Source organism: Glandiceps talaboti, chromosome 1 (assembly GCF_964340395.1).
Source record: "Glandiceps talaboti chromosome 1, keGlaTala1.1, whole genome shotgun sequence".
Lineage (NCBI taxonomy): Eukaryota > Metazoa > Hemichordata > Enteropneusta > Spengelidae > Glandiceps > Glandiceps talaboti.
In genome coordinates, this window is record NC_135549.1 from 32,273,526 (window position 1) to 32,292,331 (window position 18,806).

The 18,806-nt window shown below is 36.4% G+C and overlaps 1 protein-coding gene and 1 long non-coding RNA gene across 2 annotated transcripts in view; both read right to left on the reverse strand.

Moving 5' to 3' along the window:
* The window catches only part of LOC144441921 (uncharacterized), a 98,839-nt gene extending 82,627 nt beyond the window's left edge, over positions 1-16,212 (reverse strand). Inside the window, exons 1-6 of the mRNA XM_078131190.1 lie at positions 16,099-16,212; positions 6,270-6,420; positions 5,735-5,860; positions 5,069-5,255; positions 3,594-3,767; positions 2,025-2,262 (exon numbers count right to left, since the gene is read on the reverse strand). Of these exons, the coding sequence (XP_077987316.1) occupies positions 2,025-2,262; positions 3,594-3,767; positions 5,069-5,255; positions 5,735-5,860; positions 6,270-6,420; positions 16,099-16,202 (980 nt within the window). The 5' untranslated portion in view covers positions 16,203-16,212. The remainder of the gene's footprint in view (positions 1-2,024; positions 2,263-3,593; positions 3,768-5,068; positions 5,256-5,734; positions 5,861-6,269; positions 6,421-16,098) is intronic.
* The window catches only part of LOC144435934 (uncharacterized), a 3,095-nt gene continuing 490 nt past the window's right edge, over positions 16,202-18,806 (reverse strand). The window contains exons 2-3 of the long non-coding RNA XR_013480914.1: positions 17,038-17,084; positions 16,202-16,288 (exon numbers count right to left, since the gene is read on the reverse strand). This is a non-coding gene — a long non-coding RNA (uncharacterized LOC144435934). The remainder of the gene's footprint in view (positions 16,289-17,037; positions 17,085-18,806) is intronic.

Here is an 18,806-nt window from a genome sequence, read left to right on the forward strand (position 1 = left end):
TTGTCATTTATATGACTTTAGCGACTGGTCTGGAAGAAAACTTGTTTCCCTTGTTGCGATATCATACAACAAGCCTATATTCTTAATATTCATTAGAAGAATTTTGTAACGAATCATGGTATTCGAAGTATACAGTTTAGGAAACCAACAAATCAAACATCGCAATGTGTTCATGATATTATATATGATTGGACAATATTGACGTCGCGTCGGCAATCAAGGTCGTGACCCCGGCACATGGTTATCAGAGAAAGTCTGCAACTAGATATTAGACACGTTCGCTTAGGTCCAATTTCTCAGTGTTTGGTTTGACGTTAGAGACATTATTTCTGTACGACTTTTGCAATATATCTAAATAATAAATATGGATTATTTCAACACATGTGGATAAATTCAACCCGAATGTGCTCTCCGAGTCCACACGTACATACACCCACTTCAGCTTTGATCGGCGGAACTCCCGGAACTATCCTACGTACATATACTGCTGCGACCATGGTGACTTCCCGCGAAACAAAACTTGACAACACTACCCACCTACCGATAATCAAATATATAATAATCACATGTACATCGTGATAAAAACATGCAATAATTCGAGTCCCCAACACGTCGATGAGCCCTACTTCTGTTCAGTCCGACTGCGAGTTTCTGAGGTTTTACATGTGTCTCAGACTCGGACTAGAGTATGGCGCCCTAGGCCCTAGACAGCCCTGGCAGAAAATAATATATGTAAACTTGCGTTCACAAGCCAAACATGTGACAATACAAGACCACAACGAAAACTGTGAAACATTTACAGGTCACTCTCATTTTATATATGGACAACAAAATTAGGTCGGCCACAGTTCCATTTACATGCAATGACTCGGAGCGTGATTCCATATGCTTGGAGCAAATCGAATCAATATAAGTGTATTATGGGACCAACAAATATATTGTGGTACTGCATGTACTGATAAGTCTTCTTGAAGGCAGTTTCCAATGGGTATTCAGACACTGGCAATTAGTCAGGAAGTGTGAGTAAATATCGGTAAATGTTGGTTAATAAGACATGTAGACTGTAGTTTTTGTTTACTGATGTCTATTACAACTACCAGCAATGTATTTTTTCACAATGCTGTTGAGTTTTATTCACCAGTTGACGACGCTCGTCATAGGCTACGTGCTAACGATGTCTCTCTATGACGTCATAAAATCCTGTGGTCTAGGTGGGACCGGAAATACCCGAAAACTCTCGAAGTAAATCCGAAGGGAACTGACTGAAAAAAGGTCATTTTAAGGTGTTTGCAGACGCTTTTTTAAAGTTTTAAAACCAGAATAGTTTCACAAACATGTCGTCTAACAAAATAGCAATAGTGATTGTGAGCATTTTGAATCACCTTTAAATCGTTGGACTTTGGGGAAATTATAGTATCTCCCTAATAGCCCGATATCAATAGACCAATAGTGTTTGATGTACTATGAATATATTAACTGGATTTGCTACATCATGAACGGTCCATAGAGTTTAGAGGTTTGATAGAGTTTAGAGTTCATATGTAGTCAGCATGTCAAAGATAATCACAACGTTTTGGGGTATATCCACTGATTTAATTAAAAGTCTACACCATTATGCCACAATGACATCTTAAGGTAGAATGTGCCTTGAGGACAATTTTCCAGTTCTTCAATTCTCTCCAAACTTTGTCATACTAAAGCTTGTCCTAATCATTTTGAAATTACAAAAAAAAAATAGAAGTTCATTATCTTGTTTTCAAGAAAATCGTAAATTTGTTATTATCCCATAGTTAACTCAGTACTATTCGGCGGCCATATTGGATTGTCAAATAGCTAAATAATGATTTTGACCTCTTTTTCAAAACCTTGTAGGTGACCCCCATCCACCCAACCACCCACCCATCCACCCATCCATCTATCCATCCACCCACCCGCCTAATAGTGGAATACCATTGTTTGGGTACGAAACCAATTAAAACTTCGTAACCTAACATTTCCAATAACAGAAATTATTAACAATTTACCAGGGTTGGCAGAGAGGCTGAATGGTGTCATCGGGTTGGTAGAATCTACCGTTGTGTAGACACTGACAATCTGCCTCCAAAATACACTGTCCATCATAGTCGGCTACCGTTCCAGGTGGACAGGCGCACCCTTGGACACAACGTTCATCACAATCGACACCCTCCGCAAGGGCTGCACATGAAGTACGACATGACGCCCCACATTCTTGGTATGTTTTATCCCCGGTACACGTCTTATCTGAAGATTGGAATATAAAAGAAAATAGTACTGGTTTGTTACCATGGCGTTGTTTAATCAAAATATAACGATGAACTTAGACATAGAGACACAGGTAATTTAATCTATTGAAAGCAGGACATCTTGACACCATAGATTCTCAACAACAACAAAAAAAACCCCTAAAATATAACGATAAAGTTTGAGTTGAAAGTCCAGCACTTTGTGGCTACATGGCTGTTTGATTGATCACGCGATCACTGAGTCTAGATCACGGAATTTTTAGCTCTGAGGTAGAGACTTCATTCTAGGTCATCAGAGGATATCTTCTCCCTACCCTTACTCCTTCACCATATCTTCATCTGTCCATGTTGTACTTTGATCACTTGAAACATACATTGTATAGTGCATTCCACACGAAATATATCGTTTAAAACCACCATGCATCTTGTACTGTGACAAAATCACCATGTATCATGTACTGTGACAAAACCACCATGTATCATGTACTGTGACAAAACCACCATGTATCAAGTACTGTGACAAAACCACCATGTATCATGTACTGTGACAAAACCACCATGTATCATGTACTGTGCCAAAACCACCATGCATCATGTACTGTGACAAAACCACCATGTATCATGTACTGTGCCAAAACCACCATGCATCATGTACTGTGACAAAACCACCATGTATCATGTACTGTGACAAAACTACCATGCATCATGTACTGTGACAAAACCACCATGTATCAAGTACTGTGACAAAATCACCATGTATCATGTATTGTGAAAAAATCACCATGTATCATGTACTGTGACAAAACCACCATGTATCATGTACTGTGCCAAAACCACCATGTATCGTGTACTGTGACCAAACCACCATTATGCATCAAGTACTGTGCCAAAACCACCATGTATCAAGTACTGCGAAAAAAAATATCATGTATCGTGTATTGTGGCAAAACCACCAAGCATCATGTACTGTGACAAAACTATCATGCATCGTGTATTGTGACAAAACCACCATGTATCACTGTACTGTGACAAAACTACCATGGATCGTGTACAGGGACAAAACCACCATGTATCAAGTACTGTGACAGTTACTGTGACAAAACCACCATGTATCATGTACTGTGACAGTTACTGTGACAAAACCACCATGTATCATGTACTGTGACAAAACTATCATGTATCATGTACTGTGACAAAACTATCATGTATCATGTACTGTGACAAAACTATCATGCATCATGTACTGTGACAAAACTATCATGCATCATGTACTGTGACAAAACCACCATGTATCATGTTCTGCATTATAAAATATCAAGATCTACTTACCACAACTAGTCACTGAATTCCTCCATGAGATAACGTTACCTCTGTTAGCGCATTCCATGGTATAACCAGAGACTATTTCACAAAACCTGTCCTCCATGTTATGCTCAAAGTCGTTACATAAATCGTACATACATATCTTATGATAATCGTCTACATTAACAGTTGAATGACAATCTGAAATATAGAGGGCAGTGCACTTTTACTTTCAAAATTGGTAAAACAATAGTAACATTTAAGAGATGTAATTAAAGAGTTAAACATCTGAAATGTACAGCTCTTCTGCCTTCGAAAACAGAGGTCCCAATATAACATGCACTGTGCTCTTAATTGTTTCAGATATATGGTCATACAATCTTATTAGAAAAGTTAGCCTTAGAATTTTAATGCTGACCTTATTATAAATAGAATTTTAAAAGTTGTTTAGCAAACTTTAATTTTTCATTTGAGGATAAATCGAAGTTCAATGTTTGAAGTCTTAAAATAAAGTAAATTTATCTCTAACAATGTATGGGTACACATTTGAATGATGTCTCGACGTATAAAACTTCAAAAATTATTGAAGAATTTGCTAGTCGATCTTGAAGATCAAGGTTTAGTACAAGCTCTATTGAAAATATTGGATGTAGACACTTGAATGGAGTCTCTGGGTATTGCACATTTTGGGTTATGGTAGAGAGACAAATTTGGATAGTTGACATTTTGACCTTGGAAATGTATTCAAGTTCAAGAATCATGGTCTCAATAGAAAACGTATTATTGATAATGTGATAATAGACACTTGAATGGTGTCTTCATGTATCATACCTTTGGAGATATGAGACAAAATTTATATTTTTAAGACAAATATTGCCGCCTGAAATTGGGATAAAAGTTAAAAACGTTCAAAGTCCCACAAGTTCAAAGTTCATAGATAAAAGTAGCACGAAGTGAAACAAATCAAAACTAGGCATACACCTTCTTAAACAGATGAGTCTTCAGTTTATGTCAATAGAGTTACAAAGTCTAAGTTCCGTTGGCAAACAATTCCAGAATTTAGGAGCAGCATGTCAAAAGGCACGTTGACCGTAAGAGTTGGTGTTATTTGATGTAGGTGTAAGTAGATATTGATCCAGAGATCTGAGAGTGCAGGTAGGACAATAGCGAGTTAAAAGGTCACAAATGTAAGTTGGAGCAAGTCCATTTAAGGCACGAATTGATTGTGCTGTTTGAAAATTTTCACTTTTGGCCAGTTAGTTAGAAGGGGGAGAGTGGAGTCTGAATCTTATCTAAAAGAATTTAGTTTTTTAGCCTATATTGAACCATTGATGGAGAATCGTGCATAACCCTGTTTGTGTCAACAATATCTTCATAAAGGACAAACAGAAGAAGCATGGACATGATGGAAATCGGTATGATTGTTCGAGTATGATATTAATTATATATTATAATATATATAATATTATTTGATGATTTGTTATACTGATGCAGATGCATACCTGATAAAGGACCCTCTCGCAATGTCTGACAAAGAGCTGTTGTTTGTGCCCTACGTTGACTGTACGTATCACATGGATTGGTGGGAGTTATTGGAGGTGCAGCGGTGCAACTGCCGATAAACTTCCACTTTTCACAAAAGGCACTAGGTTGCCTTTCGATATCGCCCTCTAGAGTCCAAAAGTCATCCTGAAAAAATAAACAATACACCGAATAAACCATCAACCAAGTCGTCTGATAAAACAACAAAGCACTGGTTAAATGGCTGGTTATTGGCTGATAAAAAAAATAAATCATTGGTTAAATGGCTGGTTATTGGCTGATAGAACAACAAAGCAATGGTTAAATGGCTGGTTATTGGCTGATAAAACAACAAAGCACTGGTTAAATGGCTGGTTATTGGCTGATAAAACAACAAAGCACTGGTTAAATGACTGGTTATTGGCTGATAAAACAACAAAGCACTGGTTAAATGGCTGGTTATTGGTTGATAAAAAACAAAGCACTGGTTAAATGGCTGGTTATTGGCTGATAAAAAAACAAAGCACTGGTTAAATGGCTGGTTATTGGCTGATAAAAAAACAACGCATAGATAGATTAGGATGTGGCTGTAATTGTACTCAGTATTTAACAAAGACTTATATACATCTTAGTAATATATCACCTACCTCCTGATTGTGGTTAAATGTACCACATAATCCACACGTTTTATCAAATAGTGATGGAGGTACCTCTATGTAAACCTGTGACCCTCCGTTCCAAAATACTGTGACACCACTTTCCACAAGGGTAACCTAACAAAGACAAAACAGATTATAATATATTAAAAGCTAAATAATTGACAACACTGACAGGTGTGCCGCATATCATCCAGCTGTGATCACACACAAATATGTATATAATGTACAAAATCCAATTCAGACGATTATACGTTTACTCCCACATATTGTGAAATAGGCTGACAGGATATTAAGGCTAATAATTAACCTACTAGGATAACAGAAATATGTCAATTATCATCCTATAGGAATAGCATCGTTTCCCATTTTTTAGCATACATAGATATAATATATATATTACGGTGTTTTGAAAATAAAATAGATGAGTATATATTGTTTTGCAATTATGCACGTATGACTGGAATAGTATTGTAACCATTTCCATACTAGAGTTATTAAAGTTGTATGTTAAAAATGTGTTTACCTTTTGAAATTGGTCAGTGATTTGTTCGATGAATATGCCATTGACAGAATGTGGTAATTCCGATTGATCCAATTCATTGCCTTGTATATCAACAATAACTTGGTCCTTTTTTAGCCTAATATGTGCTGTCTCAGTTGACACAACAATAGATCTGTTGATAAAAAGATTCAAAAGTAAAATGTCATTTATTTGTTCAGGAAAACACATGTACAAACGCCTTGGCCTACATTCCTACTACGAGGCTTTAAAATACGTCGTGTCGCTACGCCCTCACCGGCCTACTCTATCCTATCGATCGATGTTTGTGCCAGACGGGTAAATTGCGAGACTGAATCATTATCTCTTGTCAAGAGCTCTGGTTTCCGCTAACGAAAATAAACCAGATGTAAACCGAATGCCTCCCATAATGACTGCTGTTTGTATTCCATTGGTTGTTATCAACACGTATACCAAAGTTATATGAAATTTGAAGTATGCATCGTCAAGAATGTATAGGACAAATGATTCGTTGGAATTAAAAGCTACATGGACGCGATGCTTTGTCAAACGAATTCGGTCATGCCGTGACTCGTTGACTTTAAACAACAAAGTGACAATGTCATGCACACAATGTTATTGAAAAGAACGCTATAAGTCAGAGATATATTGTGCGATATATTTACCTTGTACACGGCATAAATACATCACCAATTGCAGTGATAGTACGATATATTTACCTTGTACATGGCATAAATACATCACTAATGGCAGTGATAGTACGATATGTTTACCTTGTACATGGCATAAATACATCACCAATGGCAGTGATAGTACGATGTATTTACCTTGTACATGGCATAAATACATCACCAATGGCAGTGATAGTACGATGTATTTACCTTGTACATGGCATAAATACATCACCAATGGCAGTGATAGTACGATGTATTTACCTTGTACATGGCATAAATACATCACTAATGGCAGTGATAGTACGATATATTTACCTTGTACATGGCATAAATACATCACTAATGGCAGTGATAGTACGATGTATTTACCTTGTACATGGCATAAATACATCACCAATGGCAGTGATAGTATGATGTATTTACCTTGTACATGGCATAAATACATCACTAAAGGCAGTGATAGTACGATGTATTTACCTTGTACATGGCATAAATACATCACTAATGGCAGTGATAGTACGATGTATTTACCTTGTACATGGCATAAATACATCACTAATGGCAGTGATAGTACGATATGTTTACCTTGTACATGGCATAAATACATCACCAATGGCAGTGATAGTACGATGTATTTACCTTGTACATGGCATAAATACATCACCAATGGCAGTGATAGTACGATGTATTTACCTTGTACATGGCATAAATACATCACTAATGGCAGTGATAGTACGATATATTTACCTTGTACATGGCATAAATACATCACTAATGGCAGTGATAGTACGATGTATTTACCTTGTACGTGGCATAAATACATCACCAATGGCAGTGATAGTACGATGTATTTACCTTGTACATGGCATAAATACATCACTAATGGCAGTGATAGTACGATATATTTACCTTGTACATGGCATAAATACATCACTAATGGCAGTGATAGTACGATGTATTTACCTTGTACGTGGCATAAATACATCACCAATGGCAGTGATAGTACGATATATTTACCATGTACGTGGCATAAATACATCACCAATGGCAGTGATAGTACGATATATTTACCTTGTACACGGCATAAATACATCACCAATGGCAGTGATAGTACGATGTATTTACCTTGTACATGGCATAAATACATCACTAATGGCAGTGATAGTACGATATATTTACCTTGTACGTGGCATAAATACATCACCAATGGCAGTGATAGTACGATGTATTTACCTTGAACATGGCATAAATACATCACTAATGGCAGTGATAGTACGATGTATTTACCTTGTACATGGCATAAATACATCACCAATGGCAGTGATAGTACGATGTATTTACCTTGTACATGGCATAAATACATCACTAATGGCAGTGATAGTACGATGTATTTACCTTGTACACGGCATAAATACATCACCAATGGCAGTGATAGTATTGTTCGATGTATTTACCTTGTACATGGCATAAATACATCACCAATGGCAGTGATAGTACGATATATTTACCTTGTACATGGCATAAATACATCACCAATGGCAGTGATAGTATGATGTATTTACCATGTACGTGGCATAAATACATCACCAATGGCAGTGATAGTACGATGTATTTACCTTGTACATGGCATAAATACATCACTAATGGCAGTGATAGTACGATGTATTTACCTTGTACATAGCATAAATACATCACCAATGGCAATGATAGCATTGTACGATGTATTTACCATGTACGTGGCATAAATACATCACCAATGGCAGTGATAGTACGATGTATTTACCTTGTACATAGCATAAATACATCACCAATGGCAGTGATAGCATTGTACGATGTATTTACCTTGTACACGGCATAAATACATCACTAATGGCAGTGATAGTACGATGTATTTACCTTGTACATGGCATAAATACATCACCAATGGCAATGATAGTACGATGTATTTACCTTGTACATGGCATAAATACATCACCAATGGCAGTGATAGTACGATGTATTTACCTTGTACACGGCATAAATACATCACCAATGGCAGTGATAGTACGATATATTTACCTTGTACATGGCATAAATACATCACCAATGGCAATGATAGTACGATGTATTTACCTTTTACATGGCATAAATACATCACCAATGGCAGTGATAGTACGATGTATTTACCTTGTACATGGCATAAATACATCACCAATGGCAGTGATAGTACGATATATTTACCATGTACGTGGCATAAATACATCACCAATGGCAGTGATAGTACAATATATTTACCTTGTACACGGCATAAATACATCACTAATGGAAGTGATAGTACGATGTATTTACCTTGTACATGGCATAAATACATCACCAATGGCAGTGATAGTACGATGTATTTACCTTGTACATGGCATAAATACATCACCAATGGCAGTGATAGTACGATGTATTTACCTTGTACATGGCATAAATACATCACCAATGGCAGTGATAGTACGATGTATTTACCTTGTACATGGCATAAATACATCACCAATGGCAGTGATAGTACGATGTATTTACCTTGTACACGGCATAAATACATCACTAATGGCAGTGATAGTACGATGTATTTACCTTGTACATGGCATAAATACATCACCAATGGCAGTGATAGTACGATGTATTTACCTTGTACATGGCATAAATACATCACCAATGGCAATGATAGTATTGTACGATGTATTTACCTTGTACATAGCATAAATACATCACCAATGGCAGTGATAGTATTGTACGATATATTTACCTTGTACATGGCATAAATACATCACCAATGGCAGTGATAGTATGATGTATTTACCTTGTACATGGCATAAATACATCACCAATGGCAGTGATAGTACGATGTATTTACCTTGTACATGGCATAAATACATCACCAATGGCAGTGATAGCATTGTACGATGTATTTACCTTGTACATGGCATAAATACATCACCAATGGCAGTGATAGTACGATGTATTTACCTTGTACATGGCATAAATACATCACTAATGGCAGTGATAGTACGATGTATTTACCTTGTACATGGCATAAATACATCACTAATGGCAGTGATAGTACGATGTATTTACCTTGTACATGGCATAAATACATCACCAATGGCAGTGATAGCATTGTACGATGTATTTACCTTGTACATGGCATAAATACATCACTAATGGCAGTGATAGTACGATGTATTTACCTTGTACATGGCATAAATACATCACCAATGGCAGTGATAGTACGATGTATTTACCTTGTACGTGGCATAAATACATCACCAATGGCAGTGATAGTACGATGTATTTACCTTGTACATGGCATAAATACATCACCAATTGCAGTGATAGTACGATGTATTTACCTTGTACACGACATAAATACATCACCAATGGCAGTGATAGTACGATGTATTTACCATGTACGTGGCATAAATACATCACCAATGGCAGTGATAGTACGATGTATTTACCATGTACATGGCATAAATACATCACCAATGGCAGTGATAGTACGATGTATTTACCTTGTACACGGCATGAATACATCACCCATGGCAATGATAGTACGATGTATTTACCTTGTACATGGCATAAATACATCACTAATGGCAGTGATAGTACGATATATTTACCTTGTACATGGCATAAATACATCACCAATGGCAGTGATAGTACGATGTATTTACCATGTACATGGCATAAATACATCACCAATGGAAGTGATAGTACGATGTATTTACCATGTACATGGCATAAATACATCACCAATGGCAGTGATAGTACGATGTATTTACCTTGTACATGGCATAAATACATCACTAATGGCAGTGATAGTACGATGTATTTACCTTGTACATGGCATAAATACATCACTAATGGCAGTGATAGTACGATGTATTTACCATGTACATGGCATAAATACATCACCAATGGAAGTGATAGTACGATGTATTTACCTTGTACATGGCATAAATACATCACTAATGGCAGTGATAGTACGATGTATTTACCTTGTACATGGCATAAATACATCACCAATGGCAGTGATAGTACGATGTATTTACCTTGTACATGGCATAAATACATCACCAATGGAAGTGATAGTACGATGTATTTACCATGTACACGGCATAAATACATCACCAATGGCAGTGATAGTACGATATATTTACCTTGTACGTGGCATAAATACATCACCAATGGAAGTGATTGTACGATGTATTTACCATGTACATGGCATAAATACATCACTAATGGCAGTGATAGTACGATGTATTTACCTTGTACATGACATAAATACATCACCAATGGCAGTGATTGTACGATGTATTTACCTTGTACATGGCATAAATACATCACCAATGGCAATGATAGTACGATGTATTTACCTTGTACATGGCATAAATACATCACCAATGGCAGTGATAGTATGATGTATTTACCTTGTACACGGCATAAATACATCACCAATGGCAGTGATAGTACGATGTATTTACCTTGTACACGGCATAAATACATCACCAATGGCAATGATAGCATTGTACGATGTATTTACCATGTACGTGGCATAAATACATCACCAATGGCAGTGATAGTACGATGTATTTACCTTGTACATGGCATAAATACATCACCAATGGCAATGATAGTATTGTACGATGTATTTACCTTGTACATAGCATAAATACATCACCAATGGCAGTGATAGTATTGTACGATATATTTACCTTGTACATGGCATAAATACATCACCAATGGCAGTGATAGTATGATGTATTTACCATGTACGTGGCATAAATACATCACCAATGGCAGTGATAGTACAATATATTTACCTTGTACACGGCATAAATACATCACTAATGGAAGTGATAGTACGATGTATTTACCTTGTACATGGCATAAATACATCACCAATGGCAGTGATAGTACGATGTATTTACCTTGTACATGGCATAAATACATCACCAATGGCAGTGATAGTACGATGTATTTACCTTGTACATGGCATAAATACATCACCAATGGCAGTGATAGTACGATGTATTTACCTTGTACATGGCATAAATACATCACCAATGGCAGTGATAGTACGATGTATTTACCTTGTACACGGCATAAATACATCACTAATGGCAGTGATAGTACGATGTATTTACCTTGTACATGGCATAAATACATCACCAATGGCAGTGATAGTACGATGTATTTACCTTGTACATGGCATAAATACATCACCAATGGCAATGATAGTATTGTACGATGTATTTACCTTGTACATAGCATAAATACATCACCAATGGCAGTGATAGTATTGTACGATATATTTACCTTGTACATGGCATAAATACATCACCAATGGCAGTGATAGTATGATGTATTTACCTTGTACATGGCATAAATACATCACCAATGGCAGTGATAGTACGATGTATTTACCTTGTACATGGCATAAATACATCACCAATGGCAGTGATAGCATTGTACGATGTATTTACCTTGTACATGGCATAAATACATCACCAATGGCAGTGATAGTACGATGTATTTACCTTGTACATGGCATAAATACATCACTAATGGCAGTGATAGTACGATGTATTTACCTTGTACATGGCATAAATACATCACTAATGGCAGTGATAGTACGATGTATTTACCTTGTACATGGCATAAATACATCACCAATGGCAGTGATAGCATTGTACGATGTATTTACCTTGTACATGGCATAAATACATCACTAATGGCAGTGATAGTACGATGTATTTACCTTGTACATGGCATAAATACATCACCAATGGCAGTGATAGTACGATGTATTTACCTTGTACGTGGCATAAATACATCACCAATGGCAGTGATAGTACGATGTATTTACCTTGTACATGGCATAAATACATCACCAATTGCAGTGATAGTACGATGTATTTACCTTGTACACGACATAAATACATCACCAATGGCAGTGATAGTACGATGTATTTACCATGTACGTGGCATAAATACATCACCAATGGCAGTGATAGTACGATGTATTTACCATGTACATGGCATAAATACATCACCAATGGCAGTGATAGTACGATGTATTTACCTTGTACACGGCATGAATACATCACCCATGGCAATGATAGTACGATGTATTTACCTTGTACATGGCATAAATACATCACTAATGGCAGTGATAGTACGATATATTTACCTTGTACATGGCATAAATACATCACCAATGGCAGTGATAGTACGATGTATTTACCATGTACATGGCATAAATACATCACCAATGGAAGTGATAGTACGATGTATTTACCATGTACATGGCATAAATACATCACCAATGGCAGTGATAGTACGATGTATTTACCTTGTACATGGCATAAATACATCACTAATGGCAGTGATAGTACGATGTATTTACCTTGTACATGGCATAAATACATCACTAATGGCAGTGATAGTACGATGTATTTACCATGTACATGGCATAAATACATCACCAATGGAAGTGATAGTACGATGTATTTACCTTGTACATGGCATAAATACATCACTAATGGCAGTGATAGTACGATGTATTTACCTTGTACATGGCATAAATACATCACCAATGGCAGTGATAGTACGATGTATTTACCTTGTACATGGCATAAATACATCACCAATGGAAGTGATAGTACGATGTATTTACCATGTACACGGCATAAATACATCACCAATGGCAGTGATAGTACGATATATTTACCTTGTACGTGGCATAAATACATCACCAATGGAAGTGATTGTACGATGTATTTACCATGTACATGGCATAAATACATCACTAATGGCAGTGATAGTACGATGTATTTACCTTGTACATGACATAAATACATCACCAATGGCAGTGATTGTACGATGTATTTACCTTGTACATGGCATAAATACATCACCAATGGCAATGATAGTACGATGTATTTACCTTGTACATGGCATAAATACATCACCAATGGCAGTGATAGTATGATGTATTTACCTTGTACACGGCATAAATACATCACCAATGGCAGTGATAGTACGATGTATTTACCTTGTACACGGCATAAATACATCACCAATGGCAATGATAGCATTGTACGATGTATTTACCATGTACGTGGCATAAATACATCACCAATGGCAGTGATAGTACGATGTATTTACCTTGTACATGGCATAAATACATCACCAATGGCAATGATAGTATTGTACGATGTATTTACCTTGTACATAGCATAAATACATCACCAATGGCAGTGATAGTATTGTACGATATATTTACCTTGTACATGGCATAAATACATCACCAATGGCAGTGATAGTATGATGTATTTACCTTGTACATGGCATAAATACATCACCAATGGCAGTGATAGTACGATGTATTTACCTTGTACATGGCATAAATACATCACCAATGGCAGTGATAGCATTGTACGATGTATTTACCTTGTACATGGCATAAATACATCACCAATGGCAGTGATAGTACGATGTATTTACCTTGTACATGGCATAAATACATCACTAATGGCAGTGATAGTACGATGTATTTACCTTGTACATGGCATAAATACATCACCAATGGCAGTGATAGTACGATGTATTTACCTTGTACATGGCATAAATACATCACTAATGGCAGTGATAGTACGATGTATTTACCTTGTACATGGCATAAATACATCACTAATGGCAGTGATAGTACGATGTATTTACCTTGTACATGGCATAAATACATCACCAATGGCAGTGATAGTACGATGTATTTACCTTGTACGTGGCATAAATACATCACCAATGGCAGTGATAGTACGATGTATTTACCTTGTACATGGCATAAATACATCACCAATTGCAGTGATAGTACGATGTATTTACCTTGTACACGACATAAATACATCACCAATGGCAGTGATAGTACGGTGTATTTACCATGTACGTGGCATAAATACATCACCAATGGCAGTGATAGTACGATGTATTTACCATGTACATGGCATAAATACATCACCAATGGCAGTGATAGTACGATGTATTTACCTTGTACACGGCATGAATACATCACCCATGGCAATGATAGTACGATGTATTTACCTTGTACATGGCATAAATACATCACTAATGGCAGTGATAGTACGATATATTTACCTTGTACATGGCATAAATACATCACCAATGGCAGTGATAGTACGATGTATTTACCATGTACATGGCATAAATACATCACCAATGGAAGTGATAGTACGATGTATTTACCATGTACATGGCATAAATACATCACCAATGGCAGTGATAGTACGATGTATTTACCTTGTACATGGCATAAATACATCACTAATGGCAGTGATAGTACGATGTATTTACCTTGTACATGGCATAAATACATCACTAATGGCAGTGATAGTACGATGTATTTACCATGTACATGGCATAAATACATCACCAATGGAAGTGATAGTACGATGTATTTACCTTGTACATGGCATAAATACATCACTAATGGCAGTGATAGTACGATGTATTTACCTTGTACATGGCATAAATACATCACCAATGGCAGTGATAGTACGATGTATTTACCTTGTACATGGCATAAATACATCACCAATGGAAGTGATAGTACGATGTATTTACCATGTACACGGCATAAATACATCACCAATGGCAGTGATAGTACGATATATTTACCTTGTACGTGGCATAAATACATCACCAATGGAAGTGATTGTACGATGTATTTACCATGTACATGGCATAAATACATCACTAATGGCAGTGATAGTACGATGTATTTACCTTGTACATGACATAAATACATCACCAATGGCAGTGATTGTACGATGTATTTACCTTGTACATGGCATAAATACATCACCAATGGCAATGATAGTACGATGTATTTACCTTGTACATGGCATAAATACATCACCAATGGCAGTGATAGTATGATGTATTTACCTTGTACACGGCATAAATACATCACCAATGGCAGTGATAGTACGATGTATTTACCTTGTACACGGCATAAATACATCACCAATGGCAATGATAGCATTGTACGATGTATTTACCATGTACGTGGCATAAATACATCACCAATGGCAGTGATAGTACGATGTATTTACCTTGTACACGGCATAAATCCATCACCAATGGCAGTGATAGAATTACAATGATGGTATTCAATGTTGATGCTAAAGAAAGACATTGCAGCATCTCGATGAGTCATTAGTACGTAAGTACACTCTCCAATGAAATCGTAGCGACGTCCATCAAAGGTCTTGTAGTGTACACCACTGGTAAGTGAACACGTCTCTGAAATACAAGACAATGAATTGTGAATACTGCCATCAGGGTGTATTGAACTAAAACCAAGACAGTGAATTGTGAATACTGCCATTAGGGTGTATTGAACTAAAACCAAGGCAGTGAATTGTGAATACTGCCATCAGGGTGTATTGAACTAAAACCAAGACAGTGAATTGTGAATACTGCCATCAGGGTGTATTGAACTAAAACCAAGACAGTGAATTGTGAATACTGCCATTAGGGTGTATTGAACTAAAACCAAGGCAGTGAATTGTGAATACTGCCATCAGGGTGTATTGAACTAAACCCAAGGCAGTGAATTGTGAATACTGCCATCAGGGTGTATTGAACTAAAACCAAAGCAGTGAATTGTGAATACTGCCATCAGGGTGTATTGAACTAAAACCAAAGCAGTGAATTGTGAATACTGCCATCAGGGTGTATTGAACTAAAACCAAGACAGTGACAAATGTAACAGGTGACGCCACTGACCATCCGACATAAAAATTCATAAAGTGTTTTACCAAAGTAAACCAATGTGAATGACATACAGTTAAACAGACTGCACTTTGAACATTTTATAAACTAATGGTGATCCGACTTGTCAGATGTAACTTATAATAAATTTAATTGTCTAGGAAATTTGAGGGTTTATCCCTTGATTTGTAGTAATCGCTTTATGATATGTCAAAACAAAGTTTTTGGGATTTGTAGTGAATTAACATCAACTTTGAACACAACGAATTGATATATACCTGTACAGATGTTTTCTGTACACTTCCATTTACCGCCCTCACACGAACTGAAAGAGAAAGAGTGAGTACATACAACACAGTCTCATATAATTGGCAATAAGCTATCATACAATATAATGACAATTATTTGGTGTAGTGGTCTGGCCGCGGTACAAATTATTCAAATTTAAAAATAGTAACACGTTATATGCCTGTTGTTGTTGTTGTTGTTGCTGCTGCTGATGTTGTTGTTGTTGTTGTTGTTGTTGTTGTTGCTGCTGATGTTGTTGTTGTTGTTGTTGTTATTGTTGTTGTATGAAATGCTCATTAATCCATCTATCCACTCATCCATTCATTTGTGTATATGCATGTCGTCTCATGGAAGTGTTAATTATAGTCCTCGATATACATCTGATATCATGCCATTGTTTTACATTGTAATATCATGCCATTGTTTTACATTGTAATATCATGCCATTGTTTAACATTGTAATATCATGGGTACTTATCTAGTAAATAACAAAGTTTAATATATTGCCCACTGGCAGTATAGGAAAAAATAGAGACGTCCCTCATCTAAATTGCTATTTTTAAAATATGGTGTCAGATTTTGGCAACTTAACAAGTTGAAAATCCTGATAATTAAAGTTAATATAAAAGTTCCTGCGATATAAACGGTCATTCGACATGTAACTTAAATACATTCATTTAGTGTGTTATCGATCATATCTCATTCCACACATCGGGTAGATGTATGATGCCAGAGCACAATCGCCAAATATTGGGGTAGTAATATATCGTACTATTTATATAAAACCTTACATTAGATGACCACACACTATGTATAGCACTCCAGATCGCGTCACGTACAATGACGAGAGTATAATAAAAAAAAACCAACGCACGGTCATATGGCAATTGCATTTCACATACACTATCCTTATGCTCTAATTAAAAGCGTGACTTTTCCATCTCATAATTCGGATACCGAATGTTAATATGTATTGTATGTCTGATAGAGTGTCAGACAGACTTGCACTTTTAACATATGTTTCGTTGACCCTTTTTGTTGTTTACATTAACACACTGTATATTGTTGTAGAACCTGCAGAAAGGGTACGGTGTGGCCTTTTTCCCATGGTGTCCTGTTATTGTTACCACAAATTCGTGTCATTGCAGCCATGAACACATGATGTTAATCAGAATAAGTCAACTGTAATTGGAGATTTGTGGGCAAATTACAAGTTTGGAGCTGCTATTCCTCAATTTCTAGGGATCGAATTTTAACCATAATATCCAACGACAAAGAGAAAACATTAAGTACAACTTATGAAAAACCCGGTACTAGAGACTCTGCAGTGGCCTGAGTTGAAACTAAAAGTATGAAGTGGGTTATGTCAACATCATCAGTTTGGATTAGACATTCTCTATTCCTCAGGAGGGAATGTACACAGTCAGAGTCTACGTAATGCTCAAGCCGACGCTTGGAGATGAGTTCCAAAGTCATTTAGCATTATTTATAAGAGTAAGTGAACTAGAGTGGTTCAAGATAACACATCACTATAAAAATAACTCTGTATACTTCTGGAAGCCACTGTTAACTTTCATCATATTGTAATCACTATACTGCCCATATTACAATCAATAGTTAACTATGTCAAGGCAAAATCTCTAAATTTGTGATTTTATCACAGGGCGCTCAGGCATAATTAGTTATGTTAACGAAAACAAACAGCCAAACTGACTAACAAACAAACAAACAAACAAACAAACAAACAAACAAACAAACA